Source organism: Mustela erminea, chromosome 8 (genome assembly GCF_009829155.1).
Source record: "Mustela erminea isolate mMusErm1 chromosome 8, mMusErm1.Pri, whole genome shotgun sequence".
Taxonomy (NCBI): Eukaryota; Metazoa; Chordata; class Mammalia; order Carnivora; family Mustelidae; genus Mustela; species Mustela erminea.
Window position 1 is genome coordinate 45,885,236 of NC_045621.1, and position 22,250 is coordinate 45,907,485.

At 60.8% G+C, this 22,250-nt stretch overlaps 2 protein-coding genes across 6 annotated transcripts in view; one reads left to right on the forward strand and one right to left on the reverse strand.

Moving 5' to 3' along the window:
* The window catches only part of GPC1 (glypican 1), a 28,666-nt gene extending 19,846 nt beyond the window's left edge, over positions 1-8,820 (forward strand). The window contains exons 2-9 of the mRNA XM_032355390.1: positions 1,817-1,975; positions 3,484-3,875; positions 4,545-4,710; positions 5,436-5,566; positions 5,653-5,772; positions 5,866-5,999; positions 6,350-6,525; positions 6,843-8,820. Coding sequence (XP_032211281.1) covers positions 1,817-1,975; positions 3,484-3,875; positions 4,545-4,710; positions 5,436-5,566; positions 5,653-5,772; positions 5,866-5,999; positions 6,350-6,525; positions 6,843-7,075 — 1,511 coding nt within the window. The 3' untranslated portion in view covers positions 7,076-8,820. The remainder of the gene's footprint in view (positions 1-1,816; positions 1,976-3,483; positions 3,876-4,544; positions 4,711-5,435; positions 5,567-5,652; positions 5,773-5,865; positions 6,000-6,349; positions 6,526-6,842) is intronic.
* Positions 8,821-8,908: 88 nt separating this feature from the next.
* The window catches only part of ANKMY1 (ankyrin repeat and MYND domain containing 1), a 42,349-nt gene continuing 29,007 nt past the window's right edge, over positions 8,909-22,250 (reverse strand). For 4 of the 5 annotated variants that reach the window (XM_032355389.1, XM_032355387.1, XM_032355384.1 and 1 more), the window contains exons 16-18: positions 20,832-20,910; positions 19,957-20,117; positions 8,909-9,738 (exon numbers count right to left, since the gene is read on the reverse strand). In XM_032355389.1, the coding sequence (XP_032211280.1) occupies positions 9,602-9,738; positions 19,957-20,117; positions 20,832-20,910 (377 nt within the window). In that variant the 3' untranslated portion in view covers positions 8,909-9,601. Of the gene's footprint in view, positions 9,739-18,689; positions 18,981-19,956; positions 20,118-20,831; positions 20,911-22,250 lie in introns of those variants that run through there. The other variant, XM_032355388.1, reaches the window with a different exon arrangement.

Here is a 22,250-nt window from a genome sequence, read left to right on the forward strand (position 1 = left end):
GGGGGTCAGGTCTCAGACCCCCAACTGTCACACCCCCTCAGCCCTATCCCAAGGTGGGGGCCAGAGCCCCCCCTCAGACACACAGGCTAGCATCACTTCCAGGCCCTGGGAGCAAGGGTGGTGGTTCCCCAGACGGGCAGCCACTGCAGGGTGCAGGTGTTTGAGAGCTGAGGGCACCTGGGGCCTGGGGAGTGGGACTGCTCAGGGCCTATGTGGGAAGGGGAAGAAGGAGAGACTGGCCTTCTCCCTCCACCTCCACACCCCCAAACCTCCCCTCCCCCGCTGTATCTGAGTGGTCTCCTCCAGGCACCTCTGACATCCTCCCTCCAGTCCCACCCAGTGTGCAGGGGCCTGCAGCCCGCGCAGCATCACAGGGCACACGGTGGGCACAGGGCGTGTACACGGCCGCTCTGTTTTGTTCGCTGCTTACCCAGCCCAGGCTTGTGTGAGTGAGCGTGGGAGACCAAGACACTCCTGCCCAGTCTGACCTGGTGGTTCCCACCGACTCTTTAGGATATATCAGCCTCAGGATAATTACCTTTGTCTCCCACCCACCCCCCCACGCCAAGCTTCTGCTGGAAGCTGCCTGTGCCCTCCAGGCCTCCTGCCAGGTCTGCTCACCCTCCTCCAGGGGTCACCTGGGAGCCCCCCAGCCCTAGGGTCAGCCTTGGGACCCCCAGGGCTCTGCCCAGGCTGATCCAGCCCCCCACAACAGTACACAGGGTGAGCCTTCCACAGACCCTGTTCAGGTTAAACTGCTGCCTCCACTCGGGGCCCAGCCTCCTCCACAGCCTTGGGGCCAGAACCACGCCAGTAAGGTGGGGAGGGGTGTGGAGGGGTCTGGGGGCCTGACAGCAGGCAGCCTGACGGAGCTACTTGGCTCCTCGCGGCATAGCATGAACTGGACAGGAAACCCGAGTCTCCACCAGCCTGTTTCGTGGTCTGTAAGATGGGGTCCCAGCACCCGCCTCAGGATGGCCGTGGTTGTTAACACTGGCCCCGCCACATTTTCAAAGGCTCCTGCTGTGTGGCCCACACACCTCTCTGCATAGCTCCACAGTGGGTGTGTCCGCAGGGCTGTGTGCACTGAGCCTCTGGCCCTGCCCCCGGGAAAGAGCGTGGGTGGTGCACTGCTGGGAGATTAAGGGGTGAGGAGGGCTTTGGTGACAGAGGAAGGGGCGCACACATTATGGGGACCCAGGTATGTCCAGGCCCCTCACATGCAGGACCACTCCTCACCAGGCACCCCACCCCCCCAGTCAGTAGCCCCACTCAGGCCTGCAGCCCTCACTGGGACTGTGCACCTCTGGACTGGGGGTAGGAGGAGGCTCTCATGGTCCTGCCCTGCCCTTCGTGGTGGGGGGAGCCCTTCCCCCCCATCCTCAGCCCAGGCCAAGGGCACCCTGCAGGCCTGGAAGCTTGCCCTGGGGAGCCCGCAGTCTGGCAGTCCACCCCTCTGCACAGACCCAGGGCCCGGAGGCCGTTCTGTGCTAGGGCACACATGTCCTGAGCTGTGCCAGGCCCCCCGGGATGGTCTGCCTCACCTGTGTGGTGGCAGCGGGGGGCATTCAGGGGCTGGGAGGACAGTGGACATTCCAGCCCTAGGGCTCAGCCTCCTGCACCCCTGCTTTATGCCACCCCTGCTGGCTTTGCCCCCAAGGGCCTGGAGGCCATACACAGAGGGCAGCCCCACTCCTGTGTCCTGTGCTGGGGACTGCATGATCAACCCAGGCCCCCGCTGGAGCTGTGTCCCATTCCAGGGTCTGCCCAGCCTCTGGGGTCCCTCCTCTCCCTCACAGCACCCCCTCCCCCACAGGAGAGCACCTGAGGGTCTGCCCCCAGGGCTACACCTGCTGTACCAGCGAGATGGAGGAGAAGCTGGCCAACCGCAGCCGTGCTGAGCTAGAGGCCGCCCTCCTGGACAGCGGACGCGCCCTGCAGACCACGTTTGCCACCCAGCTGCAGAGCTTCGATGGTGAGCAGGCCCCTGGGCCTGGGGGGACCTGGGCACGAGGGCAGCTTTCCGGGCGAGGCAGGAGCAGAAGGCTGTGTGCAAGCCTCCTCATGCATCCTGTGGTGTGCACAGCAGTACACGTGTCTGTTTGGGGAGACCAGGCCCAGCCCCTCAGTGGGGACCTTCTTGCTCTAGAAGTGCCTCCTTGTCACCAGCAGACAGGGACAGGCCTTGCCCCGGCCACTGGTGGTGCAGAGCCGGGACGGGGACTGAGGCTGGGGCTGCCCTGCTATGGGAGCAAGAGGTGGTTGGGGCCCCGAGTGTGGCCTTCCTGTCTCCGGGCAGCGGCTGGGTGGTTGGGAGACTCTCACCAGGTCTCACACCAGGTCCAGGCAGAGAGCAAGTGCCCGAGACAACATGGAGCTGGCTGGTATGACGATGCCCACAGTGGTCACCTCAGGGGAACGAGGTGGGAGCTGGGGTGGGGCCCCCAGGAAGTGATCTAAAGTCTAACTGGAGTGGGAAGGTGCTCTGGCAGAGCCTGAGCGAACAGAAGAGGGAGAGTTTGTGTCTGTAGTCACCAGGCAGTCCCAAGAGGCATTGAGGTCCATGATCTCAGTCGCTGAACCCCTGCTCACCCTTCCACAGCCTGGCCAGGAGCCGCCCACTCCCACCTGTGGTGCTATGGAGGATCTCTTGCCCCAGCTAGCCCAATAGCCCAAGGCCTTGGAGGACGGGGGTAGATGTAGGGGAGCCTGCCCAGGGTCCCAGGGCCTGTGCGGGGAGGGTGGCCATAACTCTCAGAGACAAGTCTGAGTGGAGGGTCTGTGTGGTTACAGACTCTGCTTATCCCTGCCAGAGGTGGGAGCTCTTGGGGGTCCCATTCGGGACACTTAGGGTGCAGGGGCATTTCCCCAAAACCATGGAGGTCTGCTGCACAGGCTTATGCCCTGCTCTCCCCCAGAGGGCTTCAGCACACCTTTCCAGGTCCTGAGCACATCCCAAAGGTGGCAGGAGACCCTCCCTGGGCCATCAGGCAGGCCAGCTTCTGGGGGAAGGACAAGAGCTGAGGTTTATGGAACCCAAGGGAGAGCATCTAAGAGAAAGAGGAGGATAGCCAGACACATGGGGGTTGGAGGCAGTGCAGGGGGCAGCTGGCAGAATGGAGGTGGATCCCACTCCCAGCTCAGGACCCACCTTACAGGTGATCCCAGTAGGTCACTGAAGCACCCTGTGTCTGTGCCCAGCCTCAAAATGTCAACTGGAGTCCCACTTGGAGGCCCTGAGGCCCGGGAGGGACCCCCAGGCAGGCTTTTGCACCCCAGGCCATTGAGGAGGGGGGAGGTCTGAGAGTCCAGGGGCACCCAGGGCCCTTCCGGCCTCCACAGCCTGGGCTCTCATTCTCCCAGAGTATTGGGGATGCTGGGCAGAGCCACCCGCCCCCAGGAATCTGGCTCCGCTGAGTCTTGGGGAGTGGGCAGGGGGCCAGGAGACCCTGGGAGGCCTCACACCCACTTCCCCCGGCCCAGATCACTTCCAGCACCTGCTGAACGAGTCGGAGCGGGCGCTGCAGGATGCCTTCCCTGGCACCTTGGGCGAGCTGTACGCGCAGAGCTCCAGGGCCTTCCGGGACCTGTACGCCGAGTTGCGCCTCTACTACCGCGGCGCCAACCTGCACCTGGAGGACACGCTGGCAGAGTTCTGGGCCCGCCTCCTGGAGCGCCTCTTCCGGCAGCTGCACCCACAGCTGCTCCTCCCCGACGACTACCTGGACTGCCTGGGCAAGCAGGCCGACGCGCTGCGGCCCTTCGGGGAAGCCCCTCGCGAACTGCGCCTGCGCGCCACCCGCGCCTTCGTGGCTGCTCGAGCCTTCGTGCAGGGCCTGGGCGTGGCCGGCGACGTGGTACGGAAGGTGGCCCAGGTGCGCACAGCGGCCCCGCCTCCCAGCCCCACCCCCATCCCTCTGCCCTAGGCTTGCAGGCAGTGGTTCCATCCTGCATGCCATCCGGGCACAGAGCTCTGATGTAGGCAGCAGTCCCTCCTCTGTTGGGCTGGGTCCCAAGCAGGATGGGGTGGCGGGGAGAAAAACAGGGAGCTGGATGCTGAGCCAACCGCAGGGGTCGGGTGGACGGGAGCGGGGAAGTGGGGTGGGCAACGTCGGGACACCAGAACAGGCTGGGCCTGAGGCCTTGAGGGCCAGGAGCGTACCTCCCCCAAGAGGCAGCCCGAGTCAGACCCACAAAGCCCTGGGCGTGAGCCACCTCCCTCTCAAGCTTGGGTCCTTAGCGAGTCCCCTTCCCAGCCGAGCCCCTGTCCCCTCATCAGCATGGAGGGGAGGCGCACACACTTCTCTTGAGGCTCGGGAACAGCGCTGTTCCAGGGACTCGCACGTTGGGATGGCTGCAGTGAGGAGGATGGCCCGACCCCTGGGAGCCTGCTTGACCCTCTGAGATGAGACAGGGTCTCCAAGACAGGTTGGGGCTGAGCTGCAGCCTCCTGACTTCTGTCCCGAGCCCTCCACCCTGGGGCTCCTTTGAGGGCTGGACATGGCCAGCCGTCAGGCGGGGCTCAGGCAGCCTTGCCTCCCCAGGTGCCTCTGGGCCCAGAGTGCACGAGGGCTGTCATGAAGCTGGCATACTGCGCACCTTGTCTGGGGGTCCCTGGCGCCCGGCCCTGCCCTGACTACTGCCGCAACGTGCTCAAGGGTTGCCTGGCCAACCAGGCCGACCTCGATGCCGAGTGGAGGAACCTTCTGGGTGAGCCATCCCCACCGCCACGCGCCAGAGAAGGGGTCTGCAGGTGCAGGGACACAGCCAGCCCGCCCTCTGGAGCGTGGGCCATGGCCCTGGGAGGGGGAGGGGCCTGGAGTCATGGGATGGGGAGGCCATTCGGAACAGAGCATGACTCCAACTGCTACCTGGCATGCAGCCCTCTGGGGTCACGGCTCCCCATCCTCCCTTCCCTTCCCCACCCCCCCCAGCAAGTGCCCCGCTGTGCACACATACAACACACCTGTGACCTAGGGCAGGGCACCCATGCCTGAACTAACATGCACGTGTGGCACACCTAGTGGGCTGACACTCGTGCACATTTGCATGTGTGCGCAGACGTGGCTGACGGGAGGTGCACCAGCAGACCCAGATGCCAGCCGGTGTACGCCCTAACGTGTGCTGGCGTGGCTAACCCACACGTGTGTGCTGACGTGTGCTCACATGTGCGTGTTAGGATGTGGTCTGAGCACATATCAGCTGGCATGGGCACATGGTGGGCCAGTGCAGTTTGTGCCAGCACACATGTGAGGTTCCATATACATGTTGTGTGCACCTGCCAGCACACATAAGAGCTAACGTGTTCGTGAGCGGACACCTGTGGGCCGGCATGCATGTGTGTCAGCACGTGCATGAGCTAGCATGTTGACGTGAGGTAGCTAGCGTGCATATTTACAAAACGCTCTCTGTGCGTGTCTTCACACTTGGGCCAGATTCCATGGTGCTCATCACCGACAAGTTCTGGGGCCCCTCGGGAGCAGAGAGTGTCATCGGCAACGTGCATTTGTGGCTGGCAGAAGCCATCAACGCCCTCCAGGACAACAAGGACATACTCACGGCCAAGGTGTGGGCAGGCAGGTGCAGCGGGCATGGCGGGGCAGCCCAGAGTTGGCCTTGTGCCCCTCCAGGACCCCCATGGTCTTCCCCCAGGTCATCCAGGGCTGTGGGAACCCCAAGGTGAACCCCCAGGGCTCTGGGCCCGAGGAGAAGCGGCACCCGGGCAAGCTGGTATTACAGGAGAAGCCTCCCACTGGTGCACTGGAGAAGCTGGTGAGCAGCCCTCAGCCGGCCAGGCCTGGGGTGGGCAGGGGACGGGAGGGCAGGCTGAGCAGGGTGCCCCATGGCCTGGCCGCTGCCCTGCAGGTCTCGGAGGCCAAGGTGCAGCTCCGGGATGCCCAAGACTTCTGGATCAGCCTCCCTGGTGTGTTGTGCAGCGAGAAGTTGGCCATGAGCAGCGCCAGTGATGACCGCTGCTGGAACGGCATGGCCAAAGGCAGGTGGGTGCTGCCCAGCTGCCCATAGGCCAGCTGGCCTCAGAAGCCTCACCCAGGCCCCTCATCTGGCCTATGTCACCAAGTGTTATGTGCACAGGGCCATGCCTGATGCCGGGCACGCAGTGGGACACGGGAAGCCTAGACAAGGGCCTGGGCCAGCCCCCGGTGGTGTGCGCCCCACTCAGTGCATCCACACCACACTCTGTGGGCTCCTGGCAGCCCCTGACAGGCTGCAGGGGGTCTCAAGCTTGCCAGCACCTGGACAGGAGGAGAGGAAGTGGGAGGGCATGCCGGAGTAGCACCCCATTGCAGGGAGCAGGCAGTGACCCAGGGCCTGTCCTCGGCCATTCCAGGTACCTCCCAGAAGTGATGGGCGATGGCCTGGCCAATCAGATCAACAACCCCGAGGTGGAGGTGGACATCACCAAACCCGACATGACCGTCCGCCAACAGATCATGCAGCTGAAGGTCATGACCAATCGGCTTCGCGGCGCCTACAGTGGCAACGACGTGGACTTCCAGGACGCCAGTGAGGGCAGGGCCCCAGGAACTGGGAGCCACAGGGTGGTGTGTGGGAAGGGCACAGAGCAGGGACCCTCCCAGCCCCTGGGCCCACATGGTGGCTCTGGTTGCTGCTGCTCCCTGGGCATGGACACCAGGCACCCCACACACACACACACAGACACCCATATCCCCAAGAACAGCTGCCTGGCCAGGATGTCCATCTGGCCTTGACAGGTCCAGGTGGAACACGGGAGGCCCCCATGTCGGGAGGCTGGGCTCTGGGTCCCCGGTGCTCAGGGTCCATGGCAGGGCGGGCCTACTGGAGCATCCTCTCCTCCCCAGGTGACGACAGCAGTGGCTCGGGCAGTGGTGATAGCTGCCCAGATGACCTCTGTGACCGGAGGGTCAGCAAGAAGAGCTCCAACTCACGGACGACCCTGACTCATGCCCTCCCCGGCCTGTCAGAACGGGAGGGCCAGAAGACGGCGGCTGCAAGCTGCCCCCAGCCCTGCGTGTCCCTGCTGCTGCTGCTCCTCACCCTGGTCCTCTCAGCTGCCAGCCCCACGTGGCGGTAACTGCCCCAGGCCCCAGGGACCGAGGCCAAGAACTGACTTTGCCAAAACGCAGAACAGATGATATTTAATTCTCCACGGCCTAGAGGCCCCAGGGCAGGACAGGGAGGGACAGTGAGGGACCCCGGCTCTGTGACTGCACTGGAGAGGGTGGGGGGCAAGGGCACTGGCCCTCCCTCCTGGCTCCACCGGCCACCCTGGCTTTTAGTTTTGTAGGAGGCCCTCAGGTCAGCCAGGAACAATGTCCCCAAAAGCCATGTATTTCAGGGACCTGGGGGATGCCGGTGGCCACCTCCCGCCTGCCCACCTGCGCCTCTCCCCCCAGCTCCCTGAGCAGCATCCCGCTGGAGAGAGCGAGCCTGTGCCTTCCTCTCCTGCCTCTTCCCACGGAGAACTTTGGGCTCCAGGTGTCAGAAACCGAGGTCCAGCCCTGGGCGCCTCAGGATCCCCGGGAGGGCAGCAGGGTGTTTGCCATTTAGGGGCGAGCGGACCTCTGAGATTATGCATGAACCTTCCAACTCAGCCAGGCCCCCGTGATCTCACATACACACACACACATCTGCCGAGCCCCTCAGCCTCCAGGAGAGTTCTACCTGGGCTGGAACCCTTGCTGACTGTCCATGCGGACCTCATTCTCTCCAAGGACTAGCTGCAAAGGCCTGGGGTGCACAGGGGCCGCCATGGGCACAGCCTCACCCCCTCTGGGCATTGGGAGACCTGCGTGCAGGGCTGGGGGTGCTGATCCTGGCCTCCCCAGGAGAGCAGGCTAGGCCCTCCACAGACATGGGCACCCCCTTGAACACAGGGCCCCATGACTGTGCAGAGGGCCTGCCTGCCCGTGCTCCTGCCTCATCACCACCAACCCAGGGCCCCATGCTTGGGGTGATGCAGGCAGTGCTGGAGGCTACACCTGGCCAGAGGATCTGGGTGGCCGGTGAAACTTCAGCTCGGCCAGGGGGTCTGACCCTGCGAGCCAGAGGGCCACCTGGGTCCCTCCTGACCCGCCAGCTGTAGGGCCCTGGGGGGCTTTGATAGTTAAGGGCTTTTCCAAACGTACAGACATTCACAGACGCTTTCCATCTGTTCACTCAGAGCTGCTTTTCAGCTCCTCCTCCCAGAGCTTGGAAGGGCTGGGGGTTCCCGGACCTGGGGGCCACCCCTGCTCACTCGGGCTGTCCAGGCCCTCCCCAGGCTCAGGACCGACCCCCCTCCTTTCCTGGCCCTAGCTGCCCTGGGCCCTGGGGAGGGGGCTGGACCCCGCCAGATAAGGGCTCAGGCAAGAGGACCCTCGAGGGTCTGTGGGATGCTGAGCCACTGTGGCCAGGGACAGCAGTCCTAACCAGCACCAGGGCCCGACAAGGCCACTTAGCGCTGCTTTGCCTCACCTCCCACGCTGGCCAGGGCCCCCAGCCTGTGCCCCACTGGGCAGCACACTCTCACAGGAACTCCCACCCCACAGTAACCCTGCTCATGCCAGGCCGGGGGGCAGGGCCTGGGGTCTCCTTCCCTGTAGGTGAGGGCCAGCTGGACTCTCAGGGTCTCTGGGGTGGTAGCTGCCTGCGTGCCTGGATGGCAGCATGTGGCTGCACATGGCCGTCCCGTCGGGGGCCTACACTGTATGTCTCCCTGCTGGGGCGGCCCAGCACAGTCCCCAGCCAGGCGGTAGCCAGGCCTGCTGTGTCCTGCTGCACGGTGTCAACTGGCGTCCTATGCTCTTGAGTCCTTGTACGAATAAAAGGTTGGAGAGCTTGTGTGGCTGCTGCGGACCCCTCCTGCACAGCTTGGGCGGGTGCGTGCCCCCGGGCCTCACACAGCAGGACATGACTAAGGACATGTGGAAGGGGTTCTTGCGCCCAGACAGCACCCCTGGTCTGGGTCTTCCCGTCCCACCCTGGGCCCACACGGTGTCTGGGAGAAGGAGGAGGCCAGAGCCCACCTTCTGTCTACTTCTCTGCTCTGGACTCCCATCCTTTCACCGGCCCTGGGAAGCTTCCAGTTCCTCCAAGTAGCCTCCGAGACACCCAGGAGGCCAGAGCGTGGGGACCGCGTGGTTCTGATGCCAGGCCTGTCTGGACATCCTGATGGTCCAGCCTGTCCCCAGGGCCCGCACTCAGGGCAAAGCTGCCAGCCCCACCCTACCCCCTAGGGTGCCCCTCTGCCCAGAAGCAAGAGCTGCTGCAAGGTCACTTTATTTGGGAACTGCGGCCATGCTAGTCTGCCTGGAAACGCCATGCACAGCCTCTCCTCCCTGGGCCTATGTGCCGAGGAGTCTATGGCCAGGACCCCACTCGCCTGTGCAGGGGTTGGGGGTGGCGTGCCCTGGGAGGGAAAAATGAGGCTTTTCCAGGGCTTGCGGCTCCTTGTGGCCCAGCAGCGACCAGGGGCTCACCAGCCTGCCCACCCTAGAGCCAGGGGATGGCAGGGTGGTCCAACTCCTCCCAGTGGGTGGGGGTGGGGGGACAACCTCCCTCCCTGGGCGGGCTGGGACACAGCCTCCAGAGTTCACGGAACACGTGGATCACCAGACACTCATTCCTGGTTGTATGTGGAGTAGTTTTTCGGCCGGCCTGGTGGCTTTGGGGGCTCAGGCTTCTGGCTTGCCTTCTTGCCCAGGTGTTTTGAGGACTTCTGAAAGTTCTTTGTGAACACAGCTAATTCTGTTTTCCCTGTGGGGGAAGGACAAAATGAGAAGGGCTTCCAGCACCAGCCAGGGGCAGGTGGGGACCAGGTCAGGGAGAGGCCTCTCCCTGGCTCTGGGTCCCAATTCATTCCCCTGGAGACAGCCAGGAAGCCGCAGACACGAGGACCAGCCTCTGCTGGCGGCCGAGAGCAGCCAGCCTCTCCAGTGGGCAGGCCGGCGCGGGGCTCCACATGCACACACACGTGGGAAGCCATGTCCTCCTTCCCTCCAGGAGACCAGCGCTCCTTTACCTGGAGACAAGCCCTCCGGCCAGAAACTGCACATATAATTAAAGGGCTAGCTCTAGTTCAGGGTAGACAACAGATCTCCTAGTGAACGTGGAAGGATTGGAACTGGGGGCCTGTGCTCCTGCTGGAAACAAGATAGGTGGCAAGTCATGGGTCCAATCTGTCAAAGGTGGGGGTGGGTGTAAGGCTGGTGACGGGGCACGGATGGACAGGACCCAGTGACGGGCAACCTCTGTGAAAGGAAATGCTTCCCTCCTTCCTTTGTGGGGCCTGAAAATGCGAGCAGGACTCTGCAGAGTTTCTAGCAGAAACCCATTTCCAGGCCCGACCCGGGAAGGCAAAGAAGCGAGGCAGCCAGGAACCTCTCAGGAGCCTCAAACCACACAGCAGCAGCAGTGGGAACCAGACAGACTGTCCCAATCAAGCATGAGCCCTGGGAGGATACACCAGGAAATGTCTGGTTTTGATGCTCACAGCGATGAGCCCACGCCGCGGACAGCTCAGCAGACAGCTCTGCGCGCTGCACACTGCACAAGGCAAGGAACGCCGCAAAGCCAGTAGCCATCACGGGGCTCCGGAGTATGGGGTCGTGCTGCTGTCAGGCGGGGCTCTGCCCAGAAACCATCTCCCCAGAGCGGGAGTCCCGCGGGTCCTCAGCCGGTATCAGGCAAGACTCCCCGACCCAGGCAGAGTAAGCCCTTGGGAGAGGGAGTCCCGTATCACCCGCGATGGGAACTTAAATTAAAAATTACAGCATGCCCCAAAGACACCCACCACTGAGAGCCAGAGCTGGAGAGCGTCAGGTTGGCGGGCAAACGGTCTACAGAAGTTTGTGTGGTGTCAGAGAGATGGATGCCCTCGGGTTAGAACAAGCCCATTGTTTAAAAGAAAACAGCAGACTGGGAAAAGCATCAGCCAGAGCTGAGATGGGGACCCCCCCCAAAGGAGACAGGGACCCCACAGACATGGGGACCCCACAGGAGGCAGGAACCACACAAGAGGTAGAGACCCCCCACAGAAAGCAAGGGCCCTTCCCACAGAAAATGAGGACCCCACAGGAGGTGGGGCCCGCACAAGAGGCAGGTTGGCAGGAGCTCCATGCCTTTGGCTAGCTGTGGCAGGGAGGCAGGTCAGGGGCCCAGTGAGCTGGTTGTTTCAGAGAAAGGAAAGCCCCCTGCACCTCACGCACAGGCTGGCAGCCTGAGTGAAGCCCCCAGGCTACAGAGACCAGGCCTATCTGAGTCCCTCTGGAGGAAATTCTGGAAAAGGCAAGTCTGAGGAGGGGAGCAGATGAAGGGCTTGCCAGGGGGTGGGCGAGAAGGGCACATAAAATAACCCATGGGGGACCCTCGACTAGCTACATGGCGAAGCTCAAGCAGTCCCCTACCTCACACCAGCAACATGTGAACTGGGGACAGACTAAGAAGCAAACTGTGGAAAGCCACGCTTCAAGCACAGAGAAGACAAGGGGACATTATGACACGAGGGCACAGCAAGCGTCCCCGGAGACACAGAGGCGCTAGCCGCAAGGACACCATGGGCATCCGTGGCCACTCCAATGTTCTGTCCTGCACAAGACGGACCAGACATGAAAGCACCGGCCATGGCACACATCAGAGGCTCCCACCGTCGAGAACAGAGCCATCCCGGCGAGAACATGCACCGCAATCCCACTCCCATGGAGCCCAATCCCTGACGTGGGACTCCAAATGCCGGAGAAATAATAAAGAGGATGGCGGGGCGGCCACGGAGGCCCAGTCAGTTGAGCATCTGACTCTGGACTTCGGCTCAGGGCGTGGTCTCAGCGTCATGCAGTCGAGACGGAGCCCCGAGTCAGGGATTCTCTCTCTCCTTCTGTCCCTCCTCCCGCTTGTGTGTGCGCACTTCCATGCTCTCTCTCTCTCAAATAAATAAATCTTTAAATAATAAATAGGATAAATAATCATTAGTCACATATGAAAAAGTGCTCAATTTTCCTTGTCACCAGAATGCAGAAAGAGATTTTCCAAAGCGCTATGCAGTGTAAAATCTTACAATAGAAAGCAGTCCCACATGCCTTTTAGGGACACAGGAAGGAAAAGTGAAACCATCTAAAGGGACAGGAGTGGAGGGCTGGCTGCCTCTCATTCCGGTTCTTTAAAAACCAGGCATGGGATGAGCACAGCTCAGAGTGGACAGGTGTCCCACCCAAGTGGTGGTAGGTCAGGGATCCTTGTATTGTTTTGTGGATTTTTTAAGATGTTCAAGGTGAAACTAGCCCAGATACAGGTTTTGTGGGGCTGTGAAGCTTTTCAAGTGTGAGGAGAGGTGGGTTTTTCAAAATAAAAGAACCCAAACCACAAACAAAACTAAGCCAGACACACTGGCTTGTGGTCAGTCTGCAGCCGGGGCCCAAGGAAGGGGACAGGGCAGTGCCTGCCTCCCAACGACAGGGTGGGGGGGTGCCTCCAGTCTGTGGCAGGAAGGGAACCCACAGCTCCTGGCCCTGTGTTGTCTGTGTCCTTCCTGTGACCCACCAGGCCACCCCACTGTCTGTCTCTCTGATGGTCACAGAATACTGGATTCTGGGTGGAACCCTGACAACTGTGGGTTCCAATCCCTTGGAGTCCATCACTAACATTCCAGATGGACCGTCCCTCTCCATCCTGAGCTCATCTCGGGCTGCTCCTCTCTTAGACGCCCTGGATCACTTCTGTTCCTGGCTACCTGGGCATCTCCTCCCAAGGCTTCCTTGACCTCACCTGGCCACCCCTCAGGGTGCCGCCCACTCTCCGGGGAGAGGTCATAGCAACCAGCCCAGCCCCTCCATCTCCCGGCCCTGGCCCTCCACTCACACCCCGAGGATGGGGCTTCCTCTCAAATGCCTCATCCTTGCCCAGCCCTGTGGGCTCCCCTGATCCAAGTGGAGCCCATCAAGCCCTCGCTCCCCCTCCTGGGCCTCACCCTCTCCGGAGCACACCGCCACAGATGCCGCTGTGCTGGCTCCCCAGCCAGAGCATCCCTCACCCACCCACTGACAGGCCCTCTCTCTCCAGTGCCCTCCTGACCCACTGTTCCCCCACTGAGCCGGGCTCTATTGTAGGCCAGGTCCCCTGGAGCCGTGGGCACTTCCAAGCTGTGAAGCCACACATCTGGTCACCGAGGGCACCCCACACACATCTGCCATCCTGCTCCCCACCTGCCCCAGCTCACCTGCACCCGGCAGTGGCCTCCTAGCACCGGGGAAGGGAGCAGGGCATGTCTTTCCCCACCAGAGAGAGGGTGCCAAGAGCTCAGGTGAGTGGCCAAGTAGAGCCCAGAGGTTCAGGAAGTCAGGAGCAAGGGTCAGGGGATGAGTGAGCAAGGGGGTTGTCTGGGCACACTCCCAAGCCAGAGGAAGCGGGGGAGTGGCAGGGAGAGAGGAGGTGGGTGGGCTAATCCCAGAACAGCCTCAACAAACCTAGCCTCAGGAGCTGCCTGGGTGAGCCCCCTGTTAACCCAGCACTCCACCTGCTCAGCACTACCCTCTAGACACACATGCACACACAGAGACACACATGCACATACACATGCACACACAGAGACACACACATGCACACACAGAGACACACACATGCACACAGAGACAAGCACACAGAGGCACATGCGCAGACACACAGACATATGCACACACATGCACAGACATACACACACAGAGACACATATGCAGGTACCTGCGCACATACACACAGACACATGTACAGACACAAAGATATACCTGCACACACAAACATGCACACAGAGACACACATGAACACGCACATGCACACACAGACATACGTGCGGTCACACACACACACAGACACATGCACACACAGACACATGCACAGACACTCAGACATATGCACACATACTTGCACAGACACATGCACACAGAGACACGTGTACGTGCGCACACACATGCACACAGACACATGCACACACATGCACACGCACACACATTCCCTCCACAGTCCAGCAGAGCAGGAGGAAGTCTCACACTCCGCTCCCTGTTCTGTAGGCCACCCCCTCCTCCCACAAGCATTCCCCACAGCAGGACCAGCCGTGAGATCACACCCCACCCCCAATACAACTTCCCTCGCTGACCACGACCACCCTGAGGGCTCTCCCACAGCTCCGGAGACACAGGGCACATTCTCTGCAGCCCATCCTCCACAGGTATCCCCCACATGCTGGGTGTTTCCATGCTGCACTCTGCTCCTGCCCCAGCAGGCTCTTCTTGGAGCACCCATCCTTCCCACACCACTGCCTGGCTGGCCTACACTCCTACCCTCACGGTCCCGAGGCTCAGGGGAGCACCCAGATGGACCTCTGTGCCAGGCCTGCTGAGGCGTTCCCAATCCAAGGTGACTAGGCCCTCACAAGTCACCAGGCCCTGTGCCCTGTCCCCTCTGAGTGCACACCCCCACTGCTGTTCTCCCACACCCGCAAGTCCCAGGGAGGCCAGCTCCCCATGACAGTGGAGCCCACAAAGCAGAGGCATGGGGACAGGGGGTGGCTTGGCATGGGGCCTGACCTGGGCACGGTGGGACCCCGACTCTGCAACAGGGCCCAAGTGACCTCAACTCCAAGTTCGCAGGGAGCCAACAGGCTGCACACACTATGGTCAGAGGAGAAGGAAGGCGGGTCCCCCCAGAGCCTCAGGGACACCTCATGCTCGCAGAGCAGAAGCAGGGAGAGAGGGGCTCAGCATCACAGAACCTTCTAGGAGAGAGCTATGTGCTGCAGCTTTCTCCAGGACGGGTGGCCAGACAGGCACCCCTTGGTCCACACACTGGCAGGACTGGGCCTTGGCTCCAAGAGGAGTAAAGACAATGTGGTCACGGAGATTCTGAAGACCAGACCAGGCGCCCACTGCTCTTGCGAAAGGCTGGCTGCGCCCTGCTCTGGCTGGGGTCTCCGTGGACCACCGTGGGGGGGTCGGACCTCAGGCAGGACACAACTGTCCTGTTGGGCCAGCCTCCCTACAGCCCTCCCCCCACCCCTGACAGAGCTTGGCACAGAGCAGGGTGATGAGGTGCACACCACCCCCTTCCTGCCCCAATGCCCCAGCGCCCTGTAAGGCCCAGGGGAGAGGCGCCTGGGTCTGGGCATTCCCAAGATACAAGCGGTGGGATTCCTGAGGAACAGAATATTCTGGATGACAGAGGGGCCATGGGTGTGGGTGGGCAGGTGGGGGCGCTTCACACGGAAGGGAAAACACACAAAGGCACCCAGACCAGTAAGTTAAGGGAAGTCCAAAGGAAAAGATTTAAGCAGGGATGATTAACTTTGGTGTACAATCCCGAAAATGTAGCGCCTGTATCCTTTCAAGAAACCGGCTAGAAGCATCCCGCGTAGACACAAGCCTGCCACAGGCTTCTTCCCGCTGAAGAAAGAGCCACAGGCTCCAACCCAGAGAACCGGGGCCAGGTTCGGTGCCGTGGACGCCAGGGAAACCCCAGGCCCACAGGGAGGAGGGAAGATGGGGCCTGTGCACCCCCAGGGGCACAGGGGAGGTGGGGCCTCTGCCCTTCCCCACCCGCCACCTGCATGCCTGCAGGGAGGTGGGCCTGTGCCCTCCTGGTGGGGCCACTCCTCTCTGGCCCCAAGGGGCCCTGCACAAGCTGGCATCCTCGCAGCCCAGGAGAGACTGCTGGAAGCACCATTCCTGTCCTGCTGGAGTCTGGCAAGGAGGCATTTGTCTCACAGGATGGCTCTGCCTTCTAGAACGCAGACTCCCGCATGGTAGGGACCCAGTTATCTTGTCTATGATATTCAGGAGCTGAGAGCATGGCAGTCAGAGGTAACAACCCAATGCTCCTGTGACCCAGAAGCTGGAGAGGACTCCGCAGTGGCCTTCTGGGAACAGGAGGGGAGGGGACACAAGGATGGGGGGCAAGGGCCAGTTGGGGGCTAAGGGGGGGCTGGAGCAGTCCTAAGGGGGACAGTGAGCTATGGGTACAGGAGAGCAGCCATGCAGGGGACTTGGATGGGACACAAATGAGTGCAGGAGCAGCATGGCCTGGCCTCTGCTGGCTCCAGGGACAGAGAGGAGGGCCATGGTGGTGGGGACAGGAGGTTCTGGAAGTGGCCCAGTTGGGGAGAGCTGAGCAGACTTCCCCCAGGGATGGTGTGAGGAGAGACAAGGAGAACAGCCAGTGGGGACGCCTCTGCTCAGGAAACTATCAGACTGGACCGGACAGGGACAGCACAGACTTGCCTGGAAGCCTCAAGCCACTGATGCCGCCACATGTCTCCCAATCACACTAAACAATTAGAATAGTTACAAAGTGTCAACAAGACATTTCTGAACCCAACAGGCCAAATCAAGTCATCTGAAGAAGCACAGAGTAACAGCTAGCGTCTTCCTCAGGGACACAGAGCCCTGGCAAGACTGTCCCATGGTGGGGACAGGGCATTTGGAGGCTGCAGGAGCCACAGCCTGGAGCATCCCCAGGAGACTTGCCCCGCAGTGGGATTCAGTCACCATTAGCCCTGTGGGGAGTTCTTGCCAGCTGGCTCTCAGATCTTACACAGTAATTCCGGGCTGACTATAAAATTATAAGTAAAACAATAATGCATGAAGATTAAAATCTGATCGAACCTTGTATAATCTTAGTCTGGGGACTGCTTCCTAAATCTGCCATCAAACCAGACCCTGATGGACAGGACAGATGGATTTGACAACAGTGTGAACAACTCCATGTAGCCAAGTTCAAAGGGAGAGAAGGTCCTCCCCGCAACAGGCTGCAGGGAGGGCCGCAAGGTTTGGAGAGCGCTCTCCGGAGGCTGGAAGGGCAGGCGTCTCCAGTAAGGGACCCGAGGAAATACCTCAATGCCACATTCCCGCATCCGAGTGTGGAGAGGACCTTCAGCTCCTGTGAGTCCCCAGAAGACGGGAAGTGGGAGCTCCTGGCAATGCTCCCTACGTACTGGGTGTCCCGGGGGTGCCACGATCACTGGCCTCACCAGCAAGCAGGCTAAGATGATTATGGGAATGCTCCTAAAACCTGAAAAAGCAACCTCTCTGAATTCTGCCCAAAGGAAAACTAGGTGGGAGGTGTGTGTGTGTGTGTGTGTGTGTGTGTGTGTGTGTGTGTGCGGCCCCCATCCACGAGTGAGCCCTGAGACAGTAGATGTCCCGTGGGGCAGGTAGTGGGCCGGTGCCTCCATTCCTCCAGGAAAATGGTAGGACACACACAGTGCCCCAGGAAGGCAGGTTGAAGTCACAGGAGCCGCCGTTTAATTAAAAACAAATGGACACATGAAAACACATGTGTGCACATGAATGGGGGCATGTGATGTACTTGGCGTGCACCTGGGCACAGATTACAATTTAATCTGGTCAGGGGATCCGTTCCTGAGCTGTACAATGAGGATTTTCAGTTTTCATTTATTTTATTGTGTCCTTTTCTTTTTTTTTAACAATGGGTGTAGATTGCATGCCTCATCAGAATAAAAATACTATTTTCATTTGGGGAAAATTACGTTGCAGAAAAATATATCCTAGCATAGAAAGATGGGTGGTTGAGTTTAGAATAGAACAATCACGCTCCCACATCGCGCGCGTGGTATGTGCTGTGTGGCGCGTGTCTGTGGTGTGGCGGGTGGTGTGGGAGGGTGTGACGGACAGCGTGTGTGATGTGTGTGGTGTGTATACACAGACACAGATGGGATTGGCAGCACACACACCAAAGTATTGGCAATGGAAACTTCCGGGTTTGGGGATAATTGGCATCCAATTTTTCCTTGCTTTTGTGTGGATACATATCTCTAAATGTCATAATTGAATAAGTTCAAAATTAGGTGCTCATTAGGAGCGCTCTGGAGGTGGGAGCCCCCCACACCTCTCCATGGGCTTCCCCCCAGCCAGGCCCCGGCCCCTCCCTGGGAAGGCCCCCCAACAGCCACAGCCTGGGCCAGGACTGGCCAACACACACCTGCAGAGCTATACACAGGCTCCTTTCTCCTTGTGCTCAGGTGCCCTCCTTAGCCCTTTGCCTGGGAGCCCCCCAGGAAGCTTCCCACAAAAGGAGCCCCATCTTTCATGAGAGCACCAGGAAATCAAGCAAATCCATGGCTGTCGGTGGGACTGCCTTGACCGGCAAAAAGCTGGCCTAGTTGGGGTCCCTGCCCCAGCTCAGCCCCTTCCCTTTCCCAACTTCCTCTCCCACTTGCCCCACCCCGCCCCCCTCCTCCTCCCTGGCCATGCCCACCACCTTCTTGCTCTGCGGCCTGGCACCCCAGTCTTCAGTCCTCCCTGCCACCCTTTCTGTGAAAGCAGACCCACCACCACCACCACCACCGATGTGCAGCGCGCTCCTCACAGTCACACCCACACCCCCTCTGTCCCAATCACTTCAATTCTCCTACCCACCGTCTCAGCCCCAGCCTGCCTGACACACACAGACACTCCATAAATGTACCCAGAAGAAATGGACGCGTCCCCGCCCCCCGCAACTCTTCTAGGCACCAGCAGGGGGCCTGGAGCCTTCCAGCAGGAATACAGAGGGACACCCCCTGAGAAGTCCCCAAACATTCCTCAGGGATGCAGGAGTGACCTTCTGATAGTCATCTCTAGAGCTCCAGTCTGGAACCTCATCCACCCAGGCTTCCCGTCAACTGACAGATGCCAGGCACCAATTAGTCAGGAAGACCCTCGGAAACTCCGGGCTTGGCGTGGCAGGGACGGGCAGAGCAAGGCACAGAGGGTTAAAAACACACCCCAAGGGACCATTTTATTCTGAGATCAGGAGGGGTCCTCGCCATGCAGGTGCAGACAGCCTGCATGAGGCCAGAAGAACCCAGGGCCAGCAGCCTGGAGGCGACCCTGGGTTGTGGGTGCCCGCAGGTGGGGATCAGGGCCACCTGGCCTGTGCTGGGCCCTCCCTGGCCTCAGGCATCCAGGGCTGCTCGCTCCGTTATTGAGTTTCTTCCGCCCTCTGGTGCAAGTCCTCCAGGTGGGGCCCTGGAGGAGGAACTGGCAAGGAGGAGGAAGGTGAGGGGCCTGGGCTGTCCCTGGGGAGGCAGAGGCCCCTGCAGGAGTGCAGAGGAGCCTCACGCCCCTTTGCCACATTTTGGGGCGTCCCCCCAGCTCTGCGAGTCCCGGGCTCCCCACTACATTCAGAGAGACAAGAGCCCCGCCCGAGCCCTGCTTGACTTTGTGCTTGCACTTGTGTGGCATGCATGGTGATGACTCAGTCTCTTCAAAGCGGGGGGACTCCCAGATTAGGCTCTCCAGGCCAAGGGAGCCTTGTCCAGGCTCACGTGCACCCCACAGAAGCCCCAATTCACAGAATGGGCCTGGAGACGACGGAGTGTCAGAGCTCAGAGAGGAAGGGTTCCAGTGGCACAGGCCCAAGGGCAGCAGTCAGCCCAGCCTTTCTGTTCGTCCATACCAAGGACAGGCTCGGAGAAAGAGTGAAGCAACACCTGCCCCTCTCCCTACCTGGTCAAGTCCCAGGGGGCAGCTGTGCACACAGCTTTGCTCCCCATCAGCTGCCTTCAGAGCAGTGGAGCCCTGGTCCTGAGTCACCATGCATGTGCCCACAGCCCCTCCCCAGATCGTCCAAAGGAGGGTACACTGGGAGGGTGGGCTAGGAAGAAGCTTCCAGAAACAGTACCAATGCCAAGGGCGCTGTCCCAAGGAAACTGGTGCCCACCAGGGCCCCCACGTGTACAGAGGAGCCCCCGGGGATGGTGCCACGGTTCTGCAAGGCCTTGGCCACGCCCACGTCCAGGGAGCTAGGGGCTCATGACCCCTAGAGGTGGGGAGGGGAGAGGGTGCTCAGCCCTGCCCTCTCTGCACAGCAGGCCCACCTGAAAGTTCTGGAAAGCAGCTGGAATCCAAGAGGTTTTGGGGAATAATATAGACCTCACCCCCCCTCCCCACTCCACAGGCCCATGGGACACAGCAGCCCCCACGGGAGCCCCCATTGCTGGGCGTGCAGACTCACCGATGACCGACAGGGAGCCGCAGTCCCGCTTGTGGAAGTCACCCCAGGCCCTGGTCTTGCAGGACTTGCTGCAGGTCAGGATCCCGTAGCAGCGGGTGCAAGGAACCAGGCGCACGCCCACGGAGCGGCCGCACTGGGAGCAGAACTTGAAGAAGGGAATCCTGCATGGGAGCCACGGAAGCCACAGGGGCAGTCGGTGGGGGAGTGCCCGCCCTCTGGGCCCTGCCGTCCCCCACAGACAGGTGCTGATGCCAGGCCCACCATCCTACTCGCTGGGTGGTCACTCGCATGCGGACGGGGACCTGAAATCCCCGTCCAGGGATGTCCAGCTCTTTCAAACCGGAAACACAACACCGTGGTCAGAACAACACAATGCCGCAGTGTTGGGGACCCTTTTGGGCCACAGTGCAGGTGGAGCTGACCCTACAGGCCCTCCCACATGCTCTGCATCAGGAGGAAGGTGAGCCCCCAGTGTGGACACCACCCCCTGGCCTGTCCCCGCTCAGCACCCCCACCTCACCCACCAGGGTTTCCTGCGCAGGCAACTTCCATGATGCTCACGGGGATAGTGAGGTGCCCATTTATTTAGAAAGACTGTTCTGGAATAGCAGGCTGAATAACAGAGCTGTGATCCCAGGGAGGGGCCAGTGGGGAAGGGGCTGGGAGAGCTGCAGGGCCCCAGGGCAGCCCAGCTGCTGTGACGGCAGAAGTGCCTTCAAGAAGCAGAGCCAGGGCTCAAACCCCCCTGGGCCATTCCACAAGGGCCCTGCGACCCCATCTGCCACCCTCATCTTGGCCCGCGCCCACGGCTGTCCTGGGCAGGGGCAGTCCAGCTAGGCCATGCAGCCCATCCCACAGCCCCACTAGCCACTTACAGCTCCTGCTCCTCAGCGCGCAGTGACTTGGATGGGCTGGTGCTTTTCCGCTTCAGCTTCTGGTAGGGGGTCAGCTCCACTGCAGCGACAGAGAACCACAGGGGGCTCCGTGGGTCCCCCTAGCCATGCCTAAATGCCCGCGGGCAGTAGGAACCCCGAGCCTCCCGCCTCAACCTCTCTCCTGTGGTGGGCTCACTCCCAGCACTGCAGAGAACCAGGGGGGACCCCACGCCTTCTACAGCCCAAAGCAAGTCGGAGGACACAGAACAGGGGCTGGGGCACTGGGGCATCCTCCTCTGGGGAGGGGGCTTCCCTCTGCTTCTGCATCCGTCTCTGCCATCGGCCAGCTCAGTTAAGAGGCCAGGCTTTGGCCTTGACTAGCTCACGATGCTCTCCGGAGTGAAGACTCCTGGCTGGCTGTCAGGCAGTTGGCAGCAGGAAACACGTGGGCTGGGGACCAAAGGCCAGTGAGGCCCCCGCAATGACAGTCACGGGTTCTGCTCCATCCGCCACCTTCCTCTCCTCAAACAGCATGTCAGCCCCCCCAGGAAGGCCACCTAACCTCTAATGTGGCAGAAACCTCCCAAAAACCTGCTGGCCCCAAGAAGAGAGATGGCGGGAGCTGCTCCTTCCTCCCCCATCCTCCCTGTGCCCACCAGCACCTGGGGCCACACTGCAGCTGCTCCCAGGGGCTCAAGCATGGGCCCAGGGGCCTGCTCTGCAACACTGCACCCCAAGTCAAAGCCCTTGTTGTGAGGACCCCGTGGCCCCAGAGCTAAGCTACCAGGAGAGGTGATGGTCACGCAGAACCGGAAGTGGGGCTGAAGGGGCGGCAGCTCTGCAGTCAGTTCTTTTGAAGGACATGGGCAGGGTGAAAGGAAAGCACATCCTTGTGTTAAGGCAGTGGGACTCTTGCAGCTCTGATGACCTAGCACTCGCATTCCATCCCGTCCACACACGTGAAGTGCACAGATCAGCGGGTCGCACATTTGCAGTGTGCAGACATCACCGTCCTCAACTTTACAAGGTGCCCATCTCTCCGATGGGAGCCTGGCCCCTGACAACTGCCTTCCCCCTGGTCCTAGGCAACCACTGACCAACTTTGTCTCTACGGATCGGCCTATTCTGGACAATTCCTGTGAATAGAATGGTATGTGTGGGGTCTTTGGTGACTAGATTCTTTTGCTTAAAACAATGTTTTTTGAGGTTTATCCACATCCTAGCACGCACTGGCAGTCCATTCCTTTTTCTGGATGAATCATATCCCATTGCAGGGGTATGCCACAATTTGCTTATCCATAATCCTTTGATAAATACTTGGGTTGTTTCCATTCTTTGCCTTTTCTCAATGTTGCTACAAACGTGTGAGCATGAGTTTTATGTGGACATATGTTCCCATTTCTCTAGAGCATATACCTA